We start from the raw sequence: 19,659 nt of genomic DNA on the forward strand, positions 1-19,659 counted from the left end.
GATTTCTCAGTAATAAATATACTACCACAAATAATAATAGTATTATTGCTATGATTTTACTGAATACTTATTAACATCTTCACATGCTTCATCTCATTTAATTCTCACAATTGAGGTAAGTGACAGATCCAGGATTTGAAAATAGTTCTGCACACAGACCTTAATGCTATACTAATGATTCTTATCAGTTGGTTGAATATTTATAGTTCACTCATTTATTGATGCATCTTATAGATACTGTTTTTAGTCCTTACTATAAAAAGATATTACATATAAATGAAGCAGGGCTGTCTCAGAAGAGCAAAAAGCATCCCTTATCAAGGTAAGGGATTCTTTCCTTCCTCCTTCTTTCCCTCCCACCCTCCATTCAAAAATTATTCAATAAATCCCAACTTTGCACTAAGCACCCTGCTAGGCATTGCAAATAAAAATCCCTGTGCTTCTAGAATCCATGATTTAGCCAGAAAATTAAAAGCACATAGATAGATAACTATAATTTTACATCTTTTACATCTCAAATCAGAGCAGTGCAGGTAACATCAATTTGCCTACTTCTTATACCTGGCTTGACACACAGAATATTTTGAAGATTTCATGTGTATTATATCATACTCTTCTATATACTTTTATCTTGGCACTGACATTTTATCTTGCCTACTTAGTAAGTATTTCATAGATATAAAGAAAATATTTGGTAAAATCTACAGAGCAGGCCAGGCGTGGTGGCTCATGCCTGTAATCCCAGCACTTTGGGAGGCCAAGGCGGGCAGATCACCTGGGGTCAGGAGTTCAAGACCAGCCTGGCCAACATAGTGAAACCCCATCTCTGCTAAAAATACAAAAATTAGTTGGGCATGGTGGTGCATGCCTGTAATCCCAGCTACTCGGGAGGCTGAGGCAGGAGAATTGCTTGAACCCGGGAGGTAGAGGTTGCAGTGAGCCGAGATGGCACCACTGTACTCCAGCTTGGGCAAAACAAAAACAAAAACAAAAACAAAACAAAACAAAAAAAACAACTACAGAGCAGAAGCTAGAAAAAAACAAGTCTTGAGTCAAAACAAGCATCTGAGATTCAGGGGAGATTAGAACTGCTCTTTTGGAACTTAGTGTCTGAGAGGACATATGTGCAGACATGGGAACAGGTCAAGGTTCTTGATGGGACATGTGTTGGGGGAGGGAGGAAGAAAGGGAATCGGATAATGACAGGAGTAGCTTTCCCCATCTAGGTCATATATCCTTGTAATGAATTCTTCTCCTATGATAAGAAAAGTTGTGACTTTATAGATTATCTATACATATTCAAATCTAAGTTTAAAATAAAATTGAAATCTTGCCAAATTATCTTTGGATTGTCACTATTTAATAAATGTAATTTAAAAAAATCTATATCTAAACATAGGACTTATATGAATGGGCTTCAAGGCATCTGTGAACCCCTGAAATCATATGCAACATTGTGTTTCTCTGGACTTCATGAGATTTAAACCCACAACCTAAAATGATTAAGGCCCAATGAATAATTAAAATTTGAGAAATTAAGCCCCATAACCAGGGAAATTTTTTCCCTCATAAAATTAGAGCTGACAGCATACAAACCTGACATAAACACTGTACTTACATCAAGAGCCACAGACTGCTTGGCCCAGGACTTCTTCACTTGATCATACATAATTGTGTTGTTGATGCCAAGTCCACAAAAGATGACAAAAGCCTAGGAAAGAGCAAACCTGCTAATTAAACATTGCAGCAACTCATTGGCAAAATCTAATATGAAAGCAGGCAGCCACCAGGGATGGGTCTGAAAATACAATCTTGTTGTACACAGAGGTAGGCCTTGGGGAAATAGGCACATTAAAATTCTTAATTACTATTGTTATATAACAACTTTATAGCTCACACTGCACATGAGGAAAAATTATGAATTTAATGTCATTGTAGAGAAACTATTTCATATGTTTAAAAACATAATTACACTCTGTTTAAGTGGGTTCTTAATTTATTTAGGTTGTGGACTGATTTTAGTAAATCCATTCTATTTAACCAAAGCAACCTTTTTTAGTTGCTAGGCTATAAAATACTTTGGTAAAGAAAGCAAGTTAATGTAACCATAAGGTAAGTGTTAAGGGGAAGGAGGATTGAGTTAGAACCATTAATAAAGAAGCTATGAGGTATTCTTGATTAGAGAAAGATAACCATGGGTTTTCATGTTGGCTACTGGTACAGTCTATGAGGAAGCCCATTCAAGGCTAGCTTCTCCAGCTAGAGCGCCTGGAGTGAATGCACGGAAGCGTGTAAAAAAGAGAAATGTGAGGGCAGTACACCTGGCAGAGCTGGCTCAGGGTTTCATGACTCTGAACACACACAAACAAGACAAGAATAAGAAAATAGCACTTTGGGGAAAAGAGGGTAATTCTGTAATAAAATTAAGATAAAAATAATGGATGGTTACAAAATAATCCAATTCATAAAAAATAGGATCAAATCTCACTTAAGCATTTACATATTCCTTAAATCTTCCTGTTAATTTTGCCCTCCATTTAAGTATAATAATAATTGACTAATAATTGTTTGTCTTTCAAATTTGGGCAAGCTGCAACCAGGGGACTATTGATGACTCCATATAAACCTTGGTTTATAAATTTATTTTCTTACCTCAAAAAGTCGTTGATCCGCATCATCAAAAGGTTTCCCATCAAGTCTGTTTAACACTTGAGCCACTCCTGTGGGGAAAGAGTGGATTATGTGGTCATTTTTAGTACTGGACATTGTGTTTCTCTAATAGAGTAACCACAGCTAACTCTATGCCTTTTTTAAGGAACTGCACTCAGTTTAAACTCTGGTCTCTCAAGTGCCTGCCGATTTCATGAGAATAAATCTGAGGTGTAGGACAATGCACTCTCTCTTCAAGGCTGATTTATTTAGACTAGATCTCAGTAGTCTGGAGTTCTACCAACGCTTTAATCTGATTCTAGATGACTAGTTACAGTAACTCTAATATATTGCCCATATATTATATATACAACTGAGTATATATGTAGCTGAATATGTGTGTGTATTCAGCTACATATATACATATATTTCAACTGAAAATATATATATATACGTGTGTATATATATATATATATATATATATATATATATATATATATCATTCTCTGAAGCACAATACTTGAAAGAGGCAGTATGGCATTGTGATTAAGAACATAAGCTTTGGACTTAGATGATCTGAGTTCAAATTTCAACTCCACCATCAGGTGTGTGACCTTGGGCATGTTACCTAACTTTTTTAGCACTCAATTTCCTCATTTGTAAAATGGGGATTAAAATGTTAACTATCTAAGAAGGTTATGAAGATTAAATGAGATAATGTTAGAATGTTCATAAAGCATTTAGCATATTGCTTCACTCAGAGTAAACATTCAAGAAATGTTAGGAATTACTACAAGCAATAAAAGTTGATATAATACAGTTAACCTTCAAAGCAAAGTTAGTTCTGTTTCCTGCTACCAGGGGGTACATATAGTTCTACAAATCTTAATTTATGAGTGATTATTTTTTCCAAACTTCACCTCTAGTATTATACCAGATGTTTTAGGGCATGACTTCCCAAATACACAAGTTTAACAAGAAAAATCAACTATCTTGAAAACCATTAGCCTGTGTCCCCATTTAGTACAAAAGAAAAAAAAAACCAGCTGTAATTCTAAAGTATGCTTGTATTTTTAAAAACACCCAACTTCCCACCAGGGAGGTAAGTCATCATATGCAAGAAGACATATATATAAATAATGAAACAAAACTATTAGCATGTAACCAGGCAAACTACGGTCCTAATTTTGAAGTAATAAGGGATGTTTACTTTTAGGATTGAAATGTAGGACTACGAGATTGCCACGGAATATCAACAGGTAACACATGGTGTTTCTTATGGACTTTCCCTTTAAACATAAATTTATGTAAAACTCTGTGCATGATGTAGTTTAAGTCTTTGTACTAGAGGCTTAGATCCCAAACCTTAGAATATTCTTTATGTTCAGTAACATACCAATATTCTTATGCAGATTAAGCTGATGAAAAACATTATCTCAGAATTCATACCTTAAAAACACTCACAGAATACTAAATCCTTTAATAAGCAGCAGTGTCTTAGACTTTAACAGGCAATTTTAGGGGGAAGCAGAGAAAGGCAAATGGATGCATTAGTTACCAAATGAATTAGTGTTCTTATTTCTCTTAGGAAAAAAAGTCACATTTTTATTGTGTTTCAATAATTTCAACTAATTCCTCCATCCTTCATGACTTCTCTATTTCAACCATGAATTCTCCTTGCCTGGGCTTCTTTCTTGAATTTGATGCTTTCCTAATTGAGTTTTTTGAGGAGAAGGAAAGGAGAATGGAGGAAGAGAAAAATTGGAAGCTGTTTTTGCCCATGATTCCCTTATTGTGAGGAAAATGTGGCCTATTTCAGAACTGTCCAGGCAGAAAATGCACGCTCAGTATATGTCCAATAGAGAATGTTATTTCTTCCTTTGCCTTTACACCATGTATAAAAAGCACAGATGTAAACACATTGACATAGTAAGAAAGTCTGCACTAGGAGTTAGGAAGCCTGAATTTTGTTGCTGACCTTGCTATTAATTTTGTGGCCTTCTTGAAGTCATTTCTCTTTCTCTCTTTCTCTCTCTCTCTCTCTCTGTCTCTGTCTCTCTCTGGCTTTTTTTTTTTTCGCTCTCTGCCTCTATTTCCACAGGGTGAGATAAAAGAGTTCTATTGGTTGATAACTCAGATCCTCTATGACTTTAAAATTTATTGGTTCTTTCAACTTAATACATATTTGTTCAAGTTGTGGATAATGTTGATTCATTAGGAGCCTGTGCTTATGAAATTATACGAGAGTGTGAGACATAGTTTGATGAGTCCTGGCCACAAAAAGAGGGAACACATAAAAAAGATATGGGAATATTTTAAAGCAAACTTCTGTTTCTTTATTCAAGAAGTTTAACTATTTAAGTCATCTCTTACCAATTATTTGGTGGTTGCTATTCCAAATAGGGACACAAAGAACAGATCTTATGTGAAAACCAGATATCTGGTCTGCCTAGGAAACAAGAAAGAAGTTAATTAAAATTGAATATTAACTATTCATTTTTGATTTATATTTTTTCCATTTTTCATAACAGATATTCAAAAATAACTTTTTAAAGTTATTTTATACACTGTACCCTAATTTTGTAATGCATAAACTCACTCACCTGCCTCCTTCATCACAATGAACATGCTAAAGAAATCAAACCCAAGCCAAATATGAATCAACCAAATAAATCCAAAACCAACATGACCTCCTTCAATCCCTGCAGCCATAGAGAGCTGGACATAAAACTATCTTGATCATGACCACACCACTAGACAAGAATTCCAGCAACTGTTTCTCCTCTGGGTATTTAAAGCATTTTAATTAAACCAGTGATCAATTTTTATCTTTGACTGGGTGCACTTGTTAGTAAAACATGTTTGTGCCTATAATGCTGTCATATTTACATTTACTTTTAATACTCTATATTTTTACTGCTACTATATTATTATGTATGTTGTCAAATCTAGATACAAAAAAGGTAAGATAGAGGTAGAGGTTTGAATATTTTCTTTCTGTACCCCAAAATATGTCAGGAGGTGACATTTAAAATACAGAGGTATAATTATCAACATCAAACATTGAGTAACAAACTCCATTTAATATTAAAAAACAATGGTCCATATTTGAACGGTTAGAGAGAAACCACTAAGAGTGAAAGGGTCTTAGGGAGTTAATATGACCTTGATTTTCAGTGAGGTCAATCTATTGTTCTAATACAATAGGAGAAAACAATAAGATATGAAGGTTTTGGATCATGGATATGGAGATAAAAAGATATTTTAAAATATTCTTTGTTGAAGGCAAGAGCCACATATTTTAAACACTTGAAACTAAAAGTTAATTTACATACCTAAATTTTATATTTGGATTTTTTCTTTTTGACATTTCTCTTTGAGAAGTTAATTTTCCAGATATCCTCTATTCATTGTACCAATATGTTAGTTTCTCTTTTTCAATGTTTTTTGAAGATTAACATGCATGTAGAAAGGCCCCAAAATTGTAAGTATACAGCTTAATGGATTTTTACAAAATGAACAGATCTATGCAACTACCACCAAGATCAAGACATAGAATATTATCACCACCCCAGAAGCCACCTCCAAACCCCTAAATTCTTGTACATACTTAGTGCACATATGCATTTCTGATAGGCATATACTTATAATAAAATTGCTGAGTTATTCACCTGTTCAGCTTCAAAATATATATTTTTAAAGTTTTGCAAAGTACTTGTACCAATTTACCTTCTAACCAGAAGTGTATGAGAGTTCCAGTTGATTTATATCATCACCAACATTTGATGTTGTCAGGCTTTTAAAAAAAAATTTTGACAATTCTGATAGATATGTGGTTGTATCTCCTTGTGAAAGTAATTTGATTATCTCTGATGACTAGGGAGACCATAAATCCTGGTTTAAGTCTGTTTTCCTGACATAATTATTAATAATATGCCTTTCATTCTCAAAAGTGTCCAAATTTGGACAATAAATTTATAATTTTCCTACTTATGATTAATGAAGTTGAGCAACTTTTCATATACTTATCATCTATTTCTACTCTCTTCCATGAAGTGCCTGTTCAGAACTTTGGTCTTTTGTCCTGTTGGGTTGTCTGATTTTTAAAAATTGGCTTGTAAAAGTATCTTCTATATTCTGGATAAGAGCCCTCTGCAAGATATATGTATTACAAATATTTTTCTTATTCCATGGCTTGTTTTTCCACTCTTTTAATGGTGTCTTTTGATTCAGAGGTCCCTAATATGATATAGGCAAATATTTCAATTTTTAAATTTATGGTCAGTATTTTTTTGGTTTTGTTCAAGAGATCTTTCTGTATTCCAACCTCATGAAGATATTCTTCTGTGCTTTTCCTAGAATTCTTACTGTTTTAACTTTCACATTTAAATTTATAATCCAACTGAAAATGATTTTCATGTATAATATGAGCTAGGAGTCAAAATTTCTTTTTTTTTTTGAAATGGATATTCAGTTGATCCAGCACTGTTTTGAGGGAAAAAGCAATACCTCTCCCCATCACTCTACTGTGCCATCATTTTCATTAATCAACTGTCCATATATATTTGGATCTGTTTCTGAACTGTCTATTCTATTCCATTGATCTAGGTATCTATCCTTATGCCAATACCATACTGTCTTAAATAATACAGTTGTATGATAAGGCTCAGTATCTGGTAGTGCAAATCCTCCAACTTTTTCCTTCTTCAAGATTGTCTTGATTATTTTTGACCTCTGGCATTTACATATAAATGTTAGAATCAATTTGCAGTTTATATACATACATATACATTCCTGGGATTTTTATCGGTATTTTTTGAATCTATCTGTTTGGGGGAGAATTGACACCTTTACAAAACTGAGTCTTTCAATCCGTAAATATCCCTTAATTTATTTAAGGCTCTTAAAATTTCTCTTAGCAAAGTTTGGTAGTTTTCCATGTAGTGTTCTTACACATAATTTGTTTTATTTGTATCCTGATGTTTAAAAACTTCATGTTATTGTAAATAACAGTAGTATTTTATTTTCTAATGCTTGTAATTGGTACATAAAAATATAATCGACTTTTTAGTATTAAATTTGTTTCCATCAATCTTGCTACATTCAATTATTAACTTTAATGTCTTACCTGTAAAGTGTTTTGGATTTTCTTGCCACATGATCACGTCATCTTATCCTTTAATTCTTATACCTTTTAGTCATGTAATTTTAGATTATGTGATTTTTCCTTTTTTATTTTGTTAATAGAGTGAATTAGATTGATTGATATTTTAGAATTCCAGATGCAAAAACAAAAACGTAAGCATAAATCATTTGTCCAGTGTACTCTTCCAAAAAATATTTATTTACCACCTTCTATGCACCAGACACATTGCTTAGTATTGAGGATAGAAAAATGGATTCAAATAGTCATTACCCTTGAGCTACTCACAGTCTAGGAAAGATAGAAATATTGAGATAAAATAAGTGTCCAAGTAGAGGATGTTCAAACACTATTGGAAAGACAACAATGGACTCTGTTTAGAGAAATCAGGAGCAGCCCGAGACCCTTGACAATGAGTCTTCGAAGACAACAGTGATGATGATAAGCTCACATTTGCTAGATGTTCACTCTCTGTCTGGCATTCCGCTCAGCACTTTCTTATGCATTATTTTATACTTTTTACAACCACCCCATGAAGTAGGTACTGTTATCATCCTCTCTTATCAGATGAGACTTAGAGAGATTAACTGCCTTGAATGAGAGAGACTGGCTCAAAGGAGCACAGCCAATGGCAAACACATCCATCAAAGTTATCTTCCAAAAAAACAAACTGGTTTTCTTCCCCTCCCTAAGGATAAAATCTGAATTAAGGCAATACCAGTAAGCATGAAGAGAAGAAAGCCGATTTTAGAAAGGTATAATCTACAGACTTAGGCTAGTCACAGCAGCACTAGAATGGCTGGGTCTGCTTTGTTTTGCTGAGGGAGCGACACATATCATTGTACAGACCATTGGGTTTGAGGCAGCACCAAGTAGTAAACACAATTGTCTCTGCCAACTCTGGGACAACAGTAGCTCCTGTCTAACGTCTCCTACGAAATCTGGGCAGCTGAAGGACAGGTCACAATGGGCAAGAAGAAAAGGAACATGCAGTAAGAAAGACAATTTAGAAGCTGGTGGTGAGAAAAACAAACCTTAGGCTGTTCACCAGTTAAATAAAAGAGAATTTTGTTTACCCATCACTTTTAAAGTACTACAGTTCCCCAAAAGAGTTTTTTTTTGTTCTGGGAAAGTGGGAGTATGCACTCTCCCATCCCCATGGAGGATAACATTGAGGTTTCTGGCTTGAGTAAAGGTGGAAGAGTTCCTTGAAGTGGGGAACACGGGAAATTTGAGGGAAATGATACGAACTCCAAATGGACACACATTACAAGTGAGAGGGGCTGGAGATACCAATCTTGGAGTCACCAGTCCTCTGGGTTAATTGCATGGGTAAGATTTAAGTTAATTGCATAGTTATTGCAAGAGAGAACTTGTCCAACAAAAAGACTAAAAACTGAACTTTGGGGAACACAATATTTAGTGCTGGAAGAAAAAGGTGACATCAGTGACAGGGATGGACAAGAACTCCAAAGCTCATGCTCTTAACCTGAAGGCTTTACTGCATCCATAATGTGTGAACAGATTTCTACAACCTTTCCGGAAATAGGTTTATTAATGTGTATCCAGAGCCTAAAAAGTATAAATACATACTCTTTGACCTACCAATTTCATATCTAGGAATTTATCCTGTGGTAATTATCAAAGCTATGCACAAAGCTTTACATGTAAAAGTGTGAACCACAGCATTATTTATCTTAGTGATTTATTAGAATAACATGAATATTCAACTGGAGGCAGTTGGTTAAGTAAATCATAGCACATTCACATAACAGAATATTATGCATCTAATTAAAATCATGCTATAGAAGAATAGTTACTCATATGGAAAATATTTAATATATTAAATGATAATAGTGTACCTGCCTATGGGTATACAAAAGCATATTATATACATTGAAGGATCCTGGAAAAATTATGACCATAATAGTTTCCTTTGAATTTCTTGGCTATTAGAATTTTAAAATTATTGTTCCTAGTTTGTAAATTTTAGATAATAAACACAGATAATTTGTCCATAAGGGAAGAAGTTATTTTCTAAGTAGAACTTAGGGGGAGCAGCAGTGTCCAATGCTATAGAGAAGTCTAATAAGATAAGGACTGAAAATGGCTTACTGAATTTAGCAACATAGTGGGATCATTGAAGGCAAAAATGGTCAAGGGAAGAAAGGATGTGATCAGGAATAAAAGTCAAGTGGTTAGTCCTGGAAGACAGGAAGGCCATACTGAGAAAGCAGAGCTGCATCTATTCAGAGCTGGAGTCTTGTATGAGCTGAGCACAGGAGAAGAGGTGAAGCATCAGAGAATGCAGAGGGTGTCTTTAAAGTGGTTCCATTGTGTTTGAGGGAAGGAGGTGAGGCTAAGGAATGGTGATGATCAACATGCTTGATGAGCCCAATCAGGTGGGAGAGGAGAACAAGGAAGGATGGCAGAGTGTGAGGAGAGTGAATTTTTCCATTTTAAAATCATTAATGAAATCCCCTAATTGCCTATTTGTGGCAGCAGCTATTTTCTCTGGAAAACTGTGCTAATTCAGGTTAGTTCATGTAACCATATGAAAAGGCAAGGCCCAGGAGTCCATTTTATCCTCTGCAGGGGCTGGAGGAAAAGGAGAAGGGAGATGAAAGAAGCACAGGATGTCTAACGAATAAATTCCAAACAGGGAGAAAGAGTAATAAGCAATATGAAGGAAAGAATCATTCCTGTTCACCAGATAACCCCAACTCTCCATATCAAATCAGTCAATGGAGCTCAAAAATGCCCATCAGCCACACCACCCCAACGAAATCACCCAAAGTTTCAATGCCTCAATTTTATCATTAATATTTATCTCCTGCACACCAAAATGGTAACATTGGTTATCTTCACATTTTGGCCTCACAGCTGATTCTCATCTTTGTGCTTTTTCTTGTTTTCCAAGTTGTTTTATGAAAATTTGTGTGTGAAAGGGTTTCAAAATTTGTAAGGAGTTTTACAAATACAAATATTGCTAATATTGAAAGGAACAACTGCCAAAAAAATCTGCTTTATTGTTCCACATGGTGCCTTGGTCATTCTTGGTTTAACATTCACACCATTAGAGTCTCAAAAGTTAGACCACGTGAGACAAAGCAGCCTTTCTAGAAGGCAACAGTTAAACTAAATATATTTCTGCGAGTGCTTAGTTCTTTCCAAGCAAAGATATGTCTACTTAAAAATGTTACCTAGTTTCTGTCCTCATGGGGCCTTTCCAATTAATGGATCTAATTAAAGATGGTTTAGCTCTTGGAGCCATCAACATGTACTTGTTATATTTTCCAGCCTCTCAAAGGTGGTCAAAGGAAATGTTAAATAAATTGGTGACAATATAATACTATTTATTAATGTTCAGTGTATTTCCTTTCTCTAGAAAGATACGTACAACTTTAACAATAATCTAAAGCAACACTTTCTCCCCAAAGATAATCTATTGGTGAGAAATTCTAGTAACCAGACAAGCTGAGGGAGCCAATGTTCCCAGTCAGTCCCTTGATTTCCATGAAATAATAGAGAGAGAATTGAGTTTGGCCTATCTTACCCGCACGTAGGATAAATCCTAATGGTTTGTAGAATAGTGCCTGTATATGATTCCTTAAATTCCTGAAAAATAAATGATTGTGCTTGGAGCTGAGGCATTTTCTCCACTGCCGATGCAGCAAAGTCTGTTGGATTCTTAGAACTGTGTGACTTGTATTTGTTTTCACTACCCACTACTTCCCCATTCTATATTTTATTTAAGTCTTAGTAATCCCCCTAACTTCTAACCTCTAACCTTCCTTCCCCTTCTGCTCAACTGTAATTCTTACGTCCACTGTCCAATCTACCCTTCTTCTCAGGAAAGGTTCTCAAACTGGTTCACACTAAGTAACAGAAACTGAGAGAAGATTGACAAGAGCAAATGAATTTCAGCTGATCCACAGAGCTTTGTCTCTTAATGTTTCCAATTTTGCACATTTCCCTTTGCAACACAAGCATAACTGATAGACCAGAAGGTGTTACAGAGAATAGAGAATGACCTGTCCTGCCAGGCTAGCTCTCAGCAGCCACTGTGGGGGTGTGGGAGTGCTCTACCACAAAGATCTGGCAGGCAAAATGGGCTTTAATGCTCTAAATCAGAGAATCTCAGAGCCTGGAGCCCCATTATCCTTAAGTGCAACATGACAAGGATAAGTACTATTGAGTTGTCTATAATAGGCTTTAAAAAAATCAGAGGAAAAACTTTACATGGAAGAATTGCATGGGACTGAAGAGCTACAGAGTTCAGATCACACCACCTTAGTGTTAATTGTGTAACTCTGGGCATTGGCCTTCCATGGCAGAGAAGATCTAGGTACTGATGGATTTCCCACATCTCCTGAATTTGTAACAAATAAATGAACCACCAAATCCATCCATGCATAAGGCCTGCCCTACTTTTTAGTTAATTTCTGACATTCTCTTTGCTGAATGAACCTTTTCTATTTAAATGTTGAGTCCAAGTGTTCATTCTTATTGTAGGCAAAAAGCAAATACTGCATGTGATGGCTCTGAAAATTCTCTCCATAACTACACAAATGGAAGGAAATATTGAATTAAACAATGGAATATAATACCTTAGACTGACTAAATAATGGCTTGTTTTGCATTAGTGTATTTATTTTAATGCGTTCTTTGAATCTAATAAGAAGAGAAGGGCAGAAAGTGTCACAGATGATATACTAAAGTGCAACTAACTACGGAAAATTGAATTCCGAGGCACAATGCCAGTTGAAAGCAAGGACAGAATGATTGTAATGGTGAGGATATTTGTAAATAGAGTATGCATTCTAAGAAGTCACCTAATACAAGAGGCGGTCATCTGCAAATGCAGTTTATGTACATGCTATTGGGGCAATCTCAGACAATGCTCCTAGCTGGAATAAATCCCAAGAAACAGAGGCAAAGGCGAATAGAAAATAATCCATCTGAATTCCCCAAAGATACAGCAAGGCAAGTTGACTTGTTTAGATATTGTATTATTTCAATAATGGTTTTAGATAATTGTTTATAACTTTAAGAAGACTCAAAATAACCTGGTAAAACATAATTTCATATAAGATATAGTCTAAGATTTTAGAATATCTTTAAAATTTTTCATGATTATAAAAATAATATGAACACATGAAAAATTTAAAGTACAAATAAAATCAAAAGCTCTAACCTTTCCATCTTTAGAGATAGCAATTATTAACAAGTTGGTACAAGTCCTTCCTCACCTTTTCTTATAAATATGTATTAAGTTCATATGTCAATATATAATATATTTAATGACATAAAGCATATTCATAAATTACACATAGATAATATATTTGACAATATTGAACAACATTCAACAAGAATGTCTATTATGTACTAAACATTGTTCTAGGTGTTGGGGATACAGCAGTGAAAAAAAACAACAAAATCCTCACCTTCATAGAGCTTACATTTTAGTGATAGAAGAGAGATGGTAAACAATACAAAGATAAATGAATAAATTATATGTTAGAAGATGTTAAGATGATAGGGAAAAAACAGATAAGAGGGGTAAGGAGTACCAAGGGTATCAGGCCTTACTGTCAGGTAACATTTGAACAATGGTCTTAAAGAGGAGAGGATATGAGCCATGCAGATATTGGGGGAAGAGTATTTCAGCTGAGGGAGTAGCCAGTGCAAAGCCCCTGAGGTGGGCGTGTAAGTGGCACATTATAGGAACAAGGAGACTAGTGCGGCTTGCATAGTATGAGTAAGGGATGGGGGTGGATGATAGGGTGCCAGATGGTGTATGGCATTGTAGATCTCTGAAAGAATTGCAAATTTGGCTTTTACTCCAGTGAAATAAGGAGACACTGAAGAGTGTGTGAGCAGAGTTGTAACATAACTTAAAATTTAATAGCCTCTGACTATTGTGTTGAGAAAAGAGTATAGAGGGGAAAAGTGGAAGGAGAGGGACAGTTTAAGAGGATTTGTACATGAAATAGTACAGGGATGATGGTAGGTTGGATCTCGGTGGTAGCAGCTGAGTGGTAAGAAGTGGTCAGATTCTGGATAAATTAAGCAATTGGACTTCCTGATGAATTCATGTTCAACATGAGAGAAAGGGAGAATCATGCCTATACTTTTTTTGACATAAGCATCCTGAAGGATCGTGTTGCCTCAATAGAGATATGGAAACAGAGAGAGGAGCAGGCTTGGGGGGCAGGAGACTGTGGCCTGTGCTTTAGACATGTTAAGTTTAAAATACCTATTAAAAATATGCATATACTGTTTATGTATATATACCCACATATATTATTCTATACATACTTCTATACATTATTTTAAACATACTTCTCTGTTTACTTTTTTCTTGTAGACATTTTAAAATATCAGGATATATAGATTGCTTCATGGGATAGACATTGTGCATGGACTATATTTTAGTCTTTATTAGGGTATGATAGGCAAAATTCTTTTTTTTTTAAGATGGGGTCTCACGCTATAGCCAGGCTGGAGTGCAGTGGCATGATCTCGGCTCACTGCAACCTCCGCCTCCTGAGTTCAAGCGATTCTCCTGCCTCAGCCTCCTGAGTAGCTGGGACTACAGGCGTGTGCCACCACGCCTGGCTAATTTTTTTTTTTTTTTTTTTTGTATTTTTAGTAGAGACAGGGTTTCACCATGTTAGCCAGGAAGGTCTCGATCTCCTGACCTCGTGATCCGCCTGCCTCGGCCTCCTAAAGTGCTGGGATTACAGGCATGAGCCACTGTGCCCAGCCTATGATAAGCAAAATTCTAAGATGGCCTCTAAGAATCCCACCTGCCACCACCCCCAACTCTGGCTTCCTACATATCTTGAATAATCCTTTCCCTTGAGTGTGGACAGGACCTGTGAATATGTTAGCACAGTCACTTCCCTGGTGATGTTATGTTACATGGCAAAGACGATGGGATAATCACTCCTGAGATTATATAAGCCACTCTGGACATTATGTAAGCTTCTGTCACAGCCAACTGGAGTGAGATTCTCCCATTGGCTTTGAAGAAGTAAGCTGCCATGTGATGAGAGGGCCACATTCTAGGACTCAAGGGCAATCTCCGGGAGCTAAGACAGACCCTGGGCCATGGCCGGCAGAAAAATGAGAGCCTCAATCTACAACTGCAAGGAACTCAATTCTCCCAACAACCTGAATGATCTTTAAAAAGAATGCCAAGATCCAAATGAGAATTCCACACGGCCAATATCTTAATTTCAGCCTTGTGAGACCCTGAGCAGAGAACCCAGCAATGCCATGCCCAGACTTCTGACCCACAGAAACTGTGAGATAATAATCAGGTGTTGTTTTGGCTGGGTGCAGTAGCTGACGCCTGTAATCCTAGCACTTTGGGAGGCCAAGGTGGGTGGATCACTTGAGGTCAGGAGTTCAAGACCAGCCTGGCCAACATGGTGAAACCCTGTCTCTGCTAAAAATACGAAAAATTAGCCAGCCATGGTGGTGTGCACCTGTAATCCCAGTTACTCGGGAGGCTGAGGCAGGAGAATTGCTTGAACCCAGGAGGCGGAGGTTGCAGTGAGCTGAGAATGAGCCACTGCACTCCAGCCTGGGCGACAGAGAAAGACTCCATCTCAAATAATAATAATAATAATAATAATAATCATCATCATCATCATCATCATCATCAGGTGTTGTTTTAAGTGCTGAGTTTGTGGTGATCTGTTTTGCTGCAATAGAAAATTAATATACATAATAACCCTGACAATGTCTTCAGAAACACACATGGATACCCTGTTCCCATGGAGCAGATGACTGATAAAGCTACAAAACCTAAGAACAGATGACCCATAAACATGAGGGTTTCTTGTACTACTATAAATAAATATAATATTACATTGAGTAGGTCTTTTCTGTCTTACATTCTTTTCATAGAATCTTGTAACAGAATAAACAGTGATTTTCATAAGGTCGCAGAATTTAAAGCTCACAAACGTAATTCTAGCTCTGTGACATATAATCTTTTGTCATAATTTTTCCACCCATAAGCCAAAGAGTCTGGCCTTAAAACCATGTATGCTATCAAGCCAAGCAGGTGCCACTTTTGAGAGCCAACTCAAACAGGCATTCAGAAGGCAAGTAATCACTATGGCTCGCCTGCTAAGTCTGCTCTGTTCACCACAAGGAGGGAACTCCATTAAATATTTAAGACAATCACTAAGAGAACACCCAGCAGGCAAACAACTATGATTACTTGCCCCATAGCCCTCTCAGCAGGCATCTGACAGCACTTGGGATGGGGTTTACATCACATTAAAGACATCCCTTTGTAGCTTCTATCAAAAGGAAGACCAACAGTTTCAAAACTGAGATTTCAAAATAAGGATCATTCTCTTGCTGCATATCTTGGGCAGAGTTTCTAAGGACTTCCCTGAATTTTATCAAGATAGGAAAGACACAGAAATTAGAAATCTAGTTTCCCTTCATACCTTAACTGTATGCCTAAAGCAAAGCTTGACAGAGTAAATTATCTCTTACTAACAGAAAATACCCACTGGTGTCATGAATTCCCAAATTGGCAAGCTTTCTATGCTAGTCTGAATTGAACAAGAAGCTATCAAATGCACACAAGTGGGTGTATTGGGATCAGCACCAGCAGTTATCAATCTGAAGAATTCACAATATGGTCCATGGGGCAAGTCATTCATAAGTTGCTGCTGAAATATTTCATTCACATAATAGGGAACACCTCCCTATCCCACCAACACTGATCAGGAAAACCCATTTGGGCTTAACATGAACAAAAACTAAACCTCTATTATATTAAGCCACAGAAATTTTGAAGTTTATCTATTACTTTAACTGATACAGGGATTGTAAATGTAGTCATCAGGGCTATGTTTGAAATATACAAGTGTAACTGGCTTTAGCTATGTCTTAAGGATTGGTGCGGCTTTAGCTATATGTTTCAAGGATTGGTGGGTTGCATAGGCTTGGGCAGTACAGGTATTACAGTAGGTATCTAGTCAGGAAGGAGCACGGCAGGAGAGGCCCCCCCCGGCCCCTCCACGAATGTCAGGTGACCATTAGGTGATGGTCAGGTGGTTGTTAAACTGTCTCTCTAAAATAATAATTGGCCACAGCCAGTGCCAACAAAAGGCAGTCTCCCGATAGATAGAAAAACCCTGAAACTAGTGATCAGTAGTGTGATGGTTAATACTGAGTGATAACTTGATTGGATTCTAGGATGCAAAGTATTGATCCTAGGTGTGTCTGTAAGGGTGTTACCAAAGGAGATTAACATTTGAGTCCGTGGTCTGGGAAAGGCAGACCCACCCTTAATCTGGGTAGGCAACATCTAATCAGCTGCCAGCACAGCTAGAATATAAAGCAGGCATAAAAACGTGAACAAGTCAGATTGGCTTAGCCTTTCAGCCTACGTCTTTCTCTTGTGCTGGATGCTTCCTGCCCTTGAACATCGGTCTCCAAGTTCTTCAGCTTTGGGACTCGGACTGGCTTCCTTGCTCCTCAGCTTCCAGCCTATTGTAGGACCTTGTGATCATATGAGTTAATACTCCTTAATACTCACATCTATCTATCTATCTATCTATCTATCTATCTATCTATCTATCCATCTATCTCCTATTAGTTCTGTCCTTCTAGGTGACTAATACAAGTCGCTTCCTGATAAGATCTTGGGAGCTGGGCAAGCAGACTCAAGCATGTGCATTAAGAGACAAAATGGCAGAGTTTAACTGGTATATGACCTTCGAGAAACATTCCGCTGGTATGGGAAGAATGCCTCCAGTAAGCATGCAGACAACTCCAGTAAACACACTATGTGTGCTCCCCTTCCAAGCGCTAGCAGGCCACTATGCATGCAGACAGCACACTCCAAGGGAAGAGCCAGGGAGAAGGAATGAAAGATCCTGGAAGTATGTCAATGCATAAAATTCCAAGTCAAAGATCAAACAGCGCACTTGATTTCTCAAGTCACCTGCTTGGCCCTCCTCCAAGTGTACTTTACTTCCTTTCATTCCTGCTCTAAAGCTTTTTTTAAAAAAACTTTCAATCCCGCTCTAAAACTTGCCACAGTCTCTCCTTCTACCTAATGCCCCTCAATCAAATTCTTTCTTCTGAGGAGGCAAGAATTGAGGTTGCTGCAGACCCACATGGATTTGCCACCACTAACATAGCCAGCCCCCACATTTAATCATCTCCAATGTGCCTAGGAAACCTGGTGCCTGGATGTCTGGCCACTCTTATCATATTGCTGCGTCCTATAAGGGAGGACCTGGTGACTATATCTGCACAGTTTATAAGATATTTATGTAGGACTTTACATGTTGCAAACTAAGTGATATGTCCAAGACTCCTCAGCTCTTGAGCAGAGCAGATAGGACAAAAAGGTAGGTATGCTGGCCATGAGTTCATGTACCTGTGAGGAAGGAGAAAGGAAGAATGTGGTGACTCTGTTGCCTAGGCAGACCCTCAGCAGCTGATGCTCTCCCCAAGAGGATGCTAAAGGAAAGAGCACTGAATCAGCAACAAGAAGGCCCAGAGTGTTTTCTGTGCTCTGCCTTAAGAAAGCTGTGTGGTCTTGGCAGACCACCAGCTCCCCAAGTCTCCATTTCCTCCCCTGTAAGCTAAAAAATATCCAATATTTCTATTTACTGAAAGTTGATGTATCCATAGTATGAAATCCCAGAATAGGGCCAATCCATTCTGGGGCATTCTATCCCAGCTTCTGATGAATTGGGGTCAGTAAAAAGAATTCATTGCCAGAATTAGCCACTGAGCTATTGAGAAATTTAGAATAGATATTAGTGATAGAGACAGGAGGCAGACAAAGGCGTAGACAGATAGAGAAGGATCTCTGGAGAATTTCCAACCTGCCCCACAAGTGTTACACCAGATGTTTTGTGCAGATAAGGGAACCTGCACAGGGGGCTTACCTGGGCATGCCCACAGCAGACTAGAGGCCCACATGCACTGGGGGAATGGTGTGGAGCCACCAGAAATTTGGGCCTAAGGCAGAGGAGGAGCCTGGCCTCTTCAGCTGGTGTGTAGTGGCCCTGGTATTCAATTTGGGAGGTGGAAACCTGCTTGCAGGACCCCCTCTCTTTGCTGAGAGGTTTCTTTTCACTTAATACATTCCACCCTCCTCACCCTTCAATGTGTCTGCCTGCCTAATTCTTCCTGGTCATGAGACAAGAACCCAGATTAGCTGACCTAAGGAGCAAAAAAATCCTGCATCATTTTGGTGGCCTCTACGGGGACTTGTCAGAAGGGTGAGTAAAATGCAGACCCAAACATCTCTCTCACTTTTGTTTCTGAGCTTTCTCGTCCTCAGACTTTTTCTGAAGGCAGAGGAAACTGCCCCCTTCCCCACCCCATCATTCTCAAGCATTGGAAAATGTCGGCCTAAGTCCAACCCAGTCTTTTCCATGGATTTTCCTTCATTTTGGGGGGAATGTATTGGCACCTATCTTTTCTTTTACAATATTAGGGGTGTTTCACCCTCACCCCAATGGTTGCAGGCATGTGCACAGGACAGACAGGTGAGCAGTGGCTCCCTGCCCCACTCCCCTCCTGTCTGGGGCACACAGCCTGGGCCTGGGGTGGCTAGCTGGCCAGTGTTCCCCGCCAGGCACCCACACAGTCTTCCCTTCCCCTGGCCAAGGGGTCCAGCTCAGTGGGAGCCCCAGGAAGGAGACAGCAATGAAAGGTTTCTCTCCCTGATGAAGAAACCCATTGCATAAGAATAAGAGGTTTCTCCCCCAGGAATCCCAGGCTTGCACCTAAGCTTTTTTTTGTTCCTTTTCTCCACCCTGTAGGCAGTTAATGCAGCCTTGCAGATACAGGGAGCTTTTCTATGCAAG

At 37.8% G+C, this 19,659-nt stretch overlaps 1 protein-coding gene across 1 annotated transcript in view; it reads right to left on the reverse strand.

The window, feature by feature from the left end:
• Nucleotides 1-19,659, reverse strand: part of PDE11A (phosphodiesterase 11A) — a 429,725-nt gene that overhangs the window by 190,554 nt on the left and 219,512 nt on the right. The window contains exons 7-9 of the mRNA XM_009443807.4: nucleotides 5,023-5,098; nucleotides 2,653-2,720; nucleotides 1,619-1,711 (exon numbers count right to left, since the gene is read on the reverse strand). Coding sequence (XP_009442082.1) covers nucleotides 1,619-1,711; nucleotides 2,653-2,720; nucleotides 5,023-5,098 — 237 coding nt within the window. The remainder of the gene's footprint in view (nucleotides 1-1,618; nucleotides 1,712-2,652; nucleotides 2,721-5,022; nucleotides 5,099-19,659) is intronic.

Source organism: Pan troglodytes, chromosome 13 (genome assembly GCF_028858775.2).
Source record: "Pan troglodytes isolate AG18354 chromosome 13, NHGRI_mPanTro3-v2.0_pri, whole genome shotgun sequence".
Taxonomy (NCBI): domain Eukaryota; kingdom Metazoa; phylum Chordata; class Mammalia; order Primates; family Hominidae; genus Pan; species Pan troglodytes.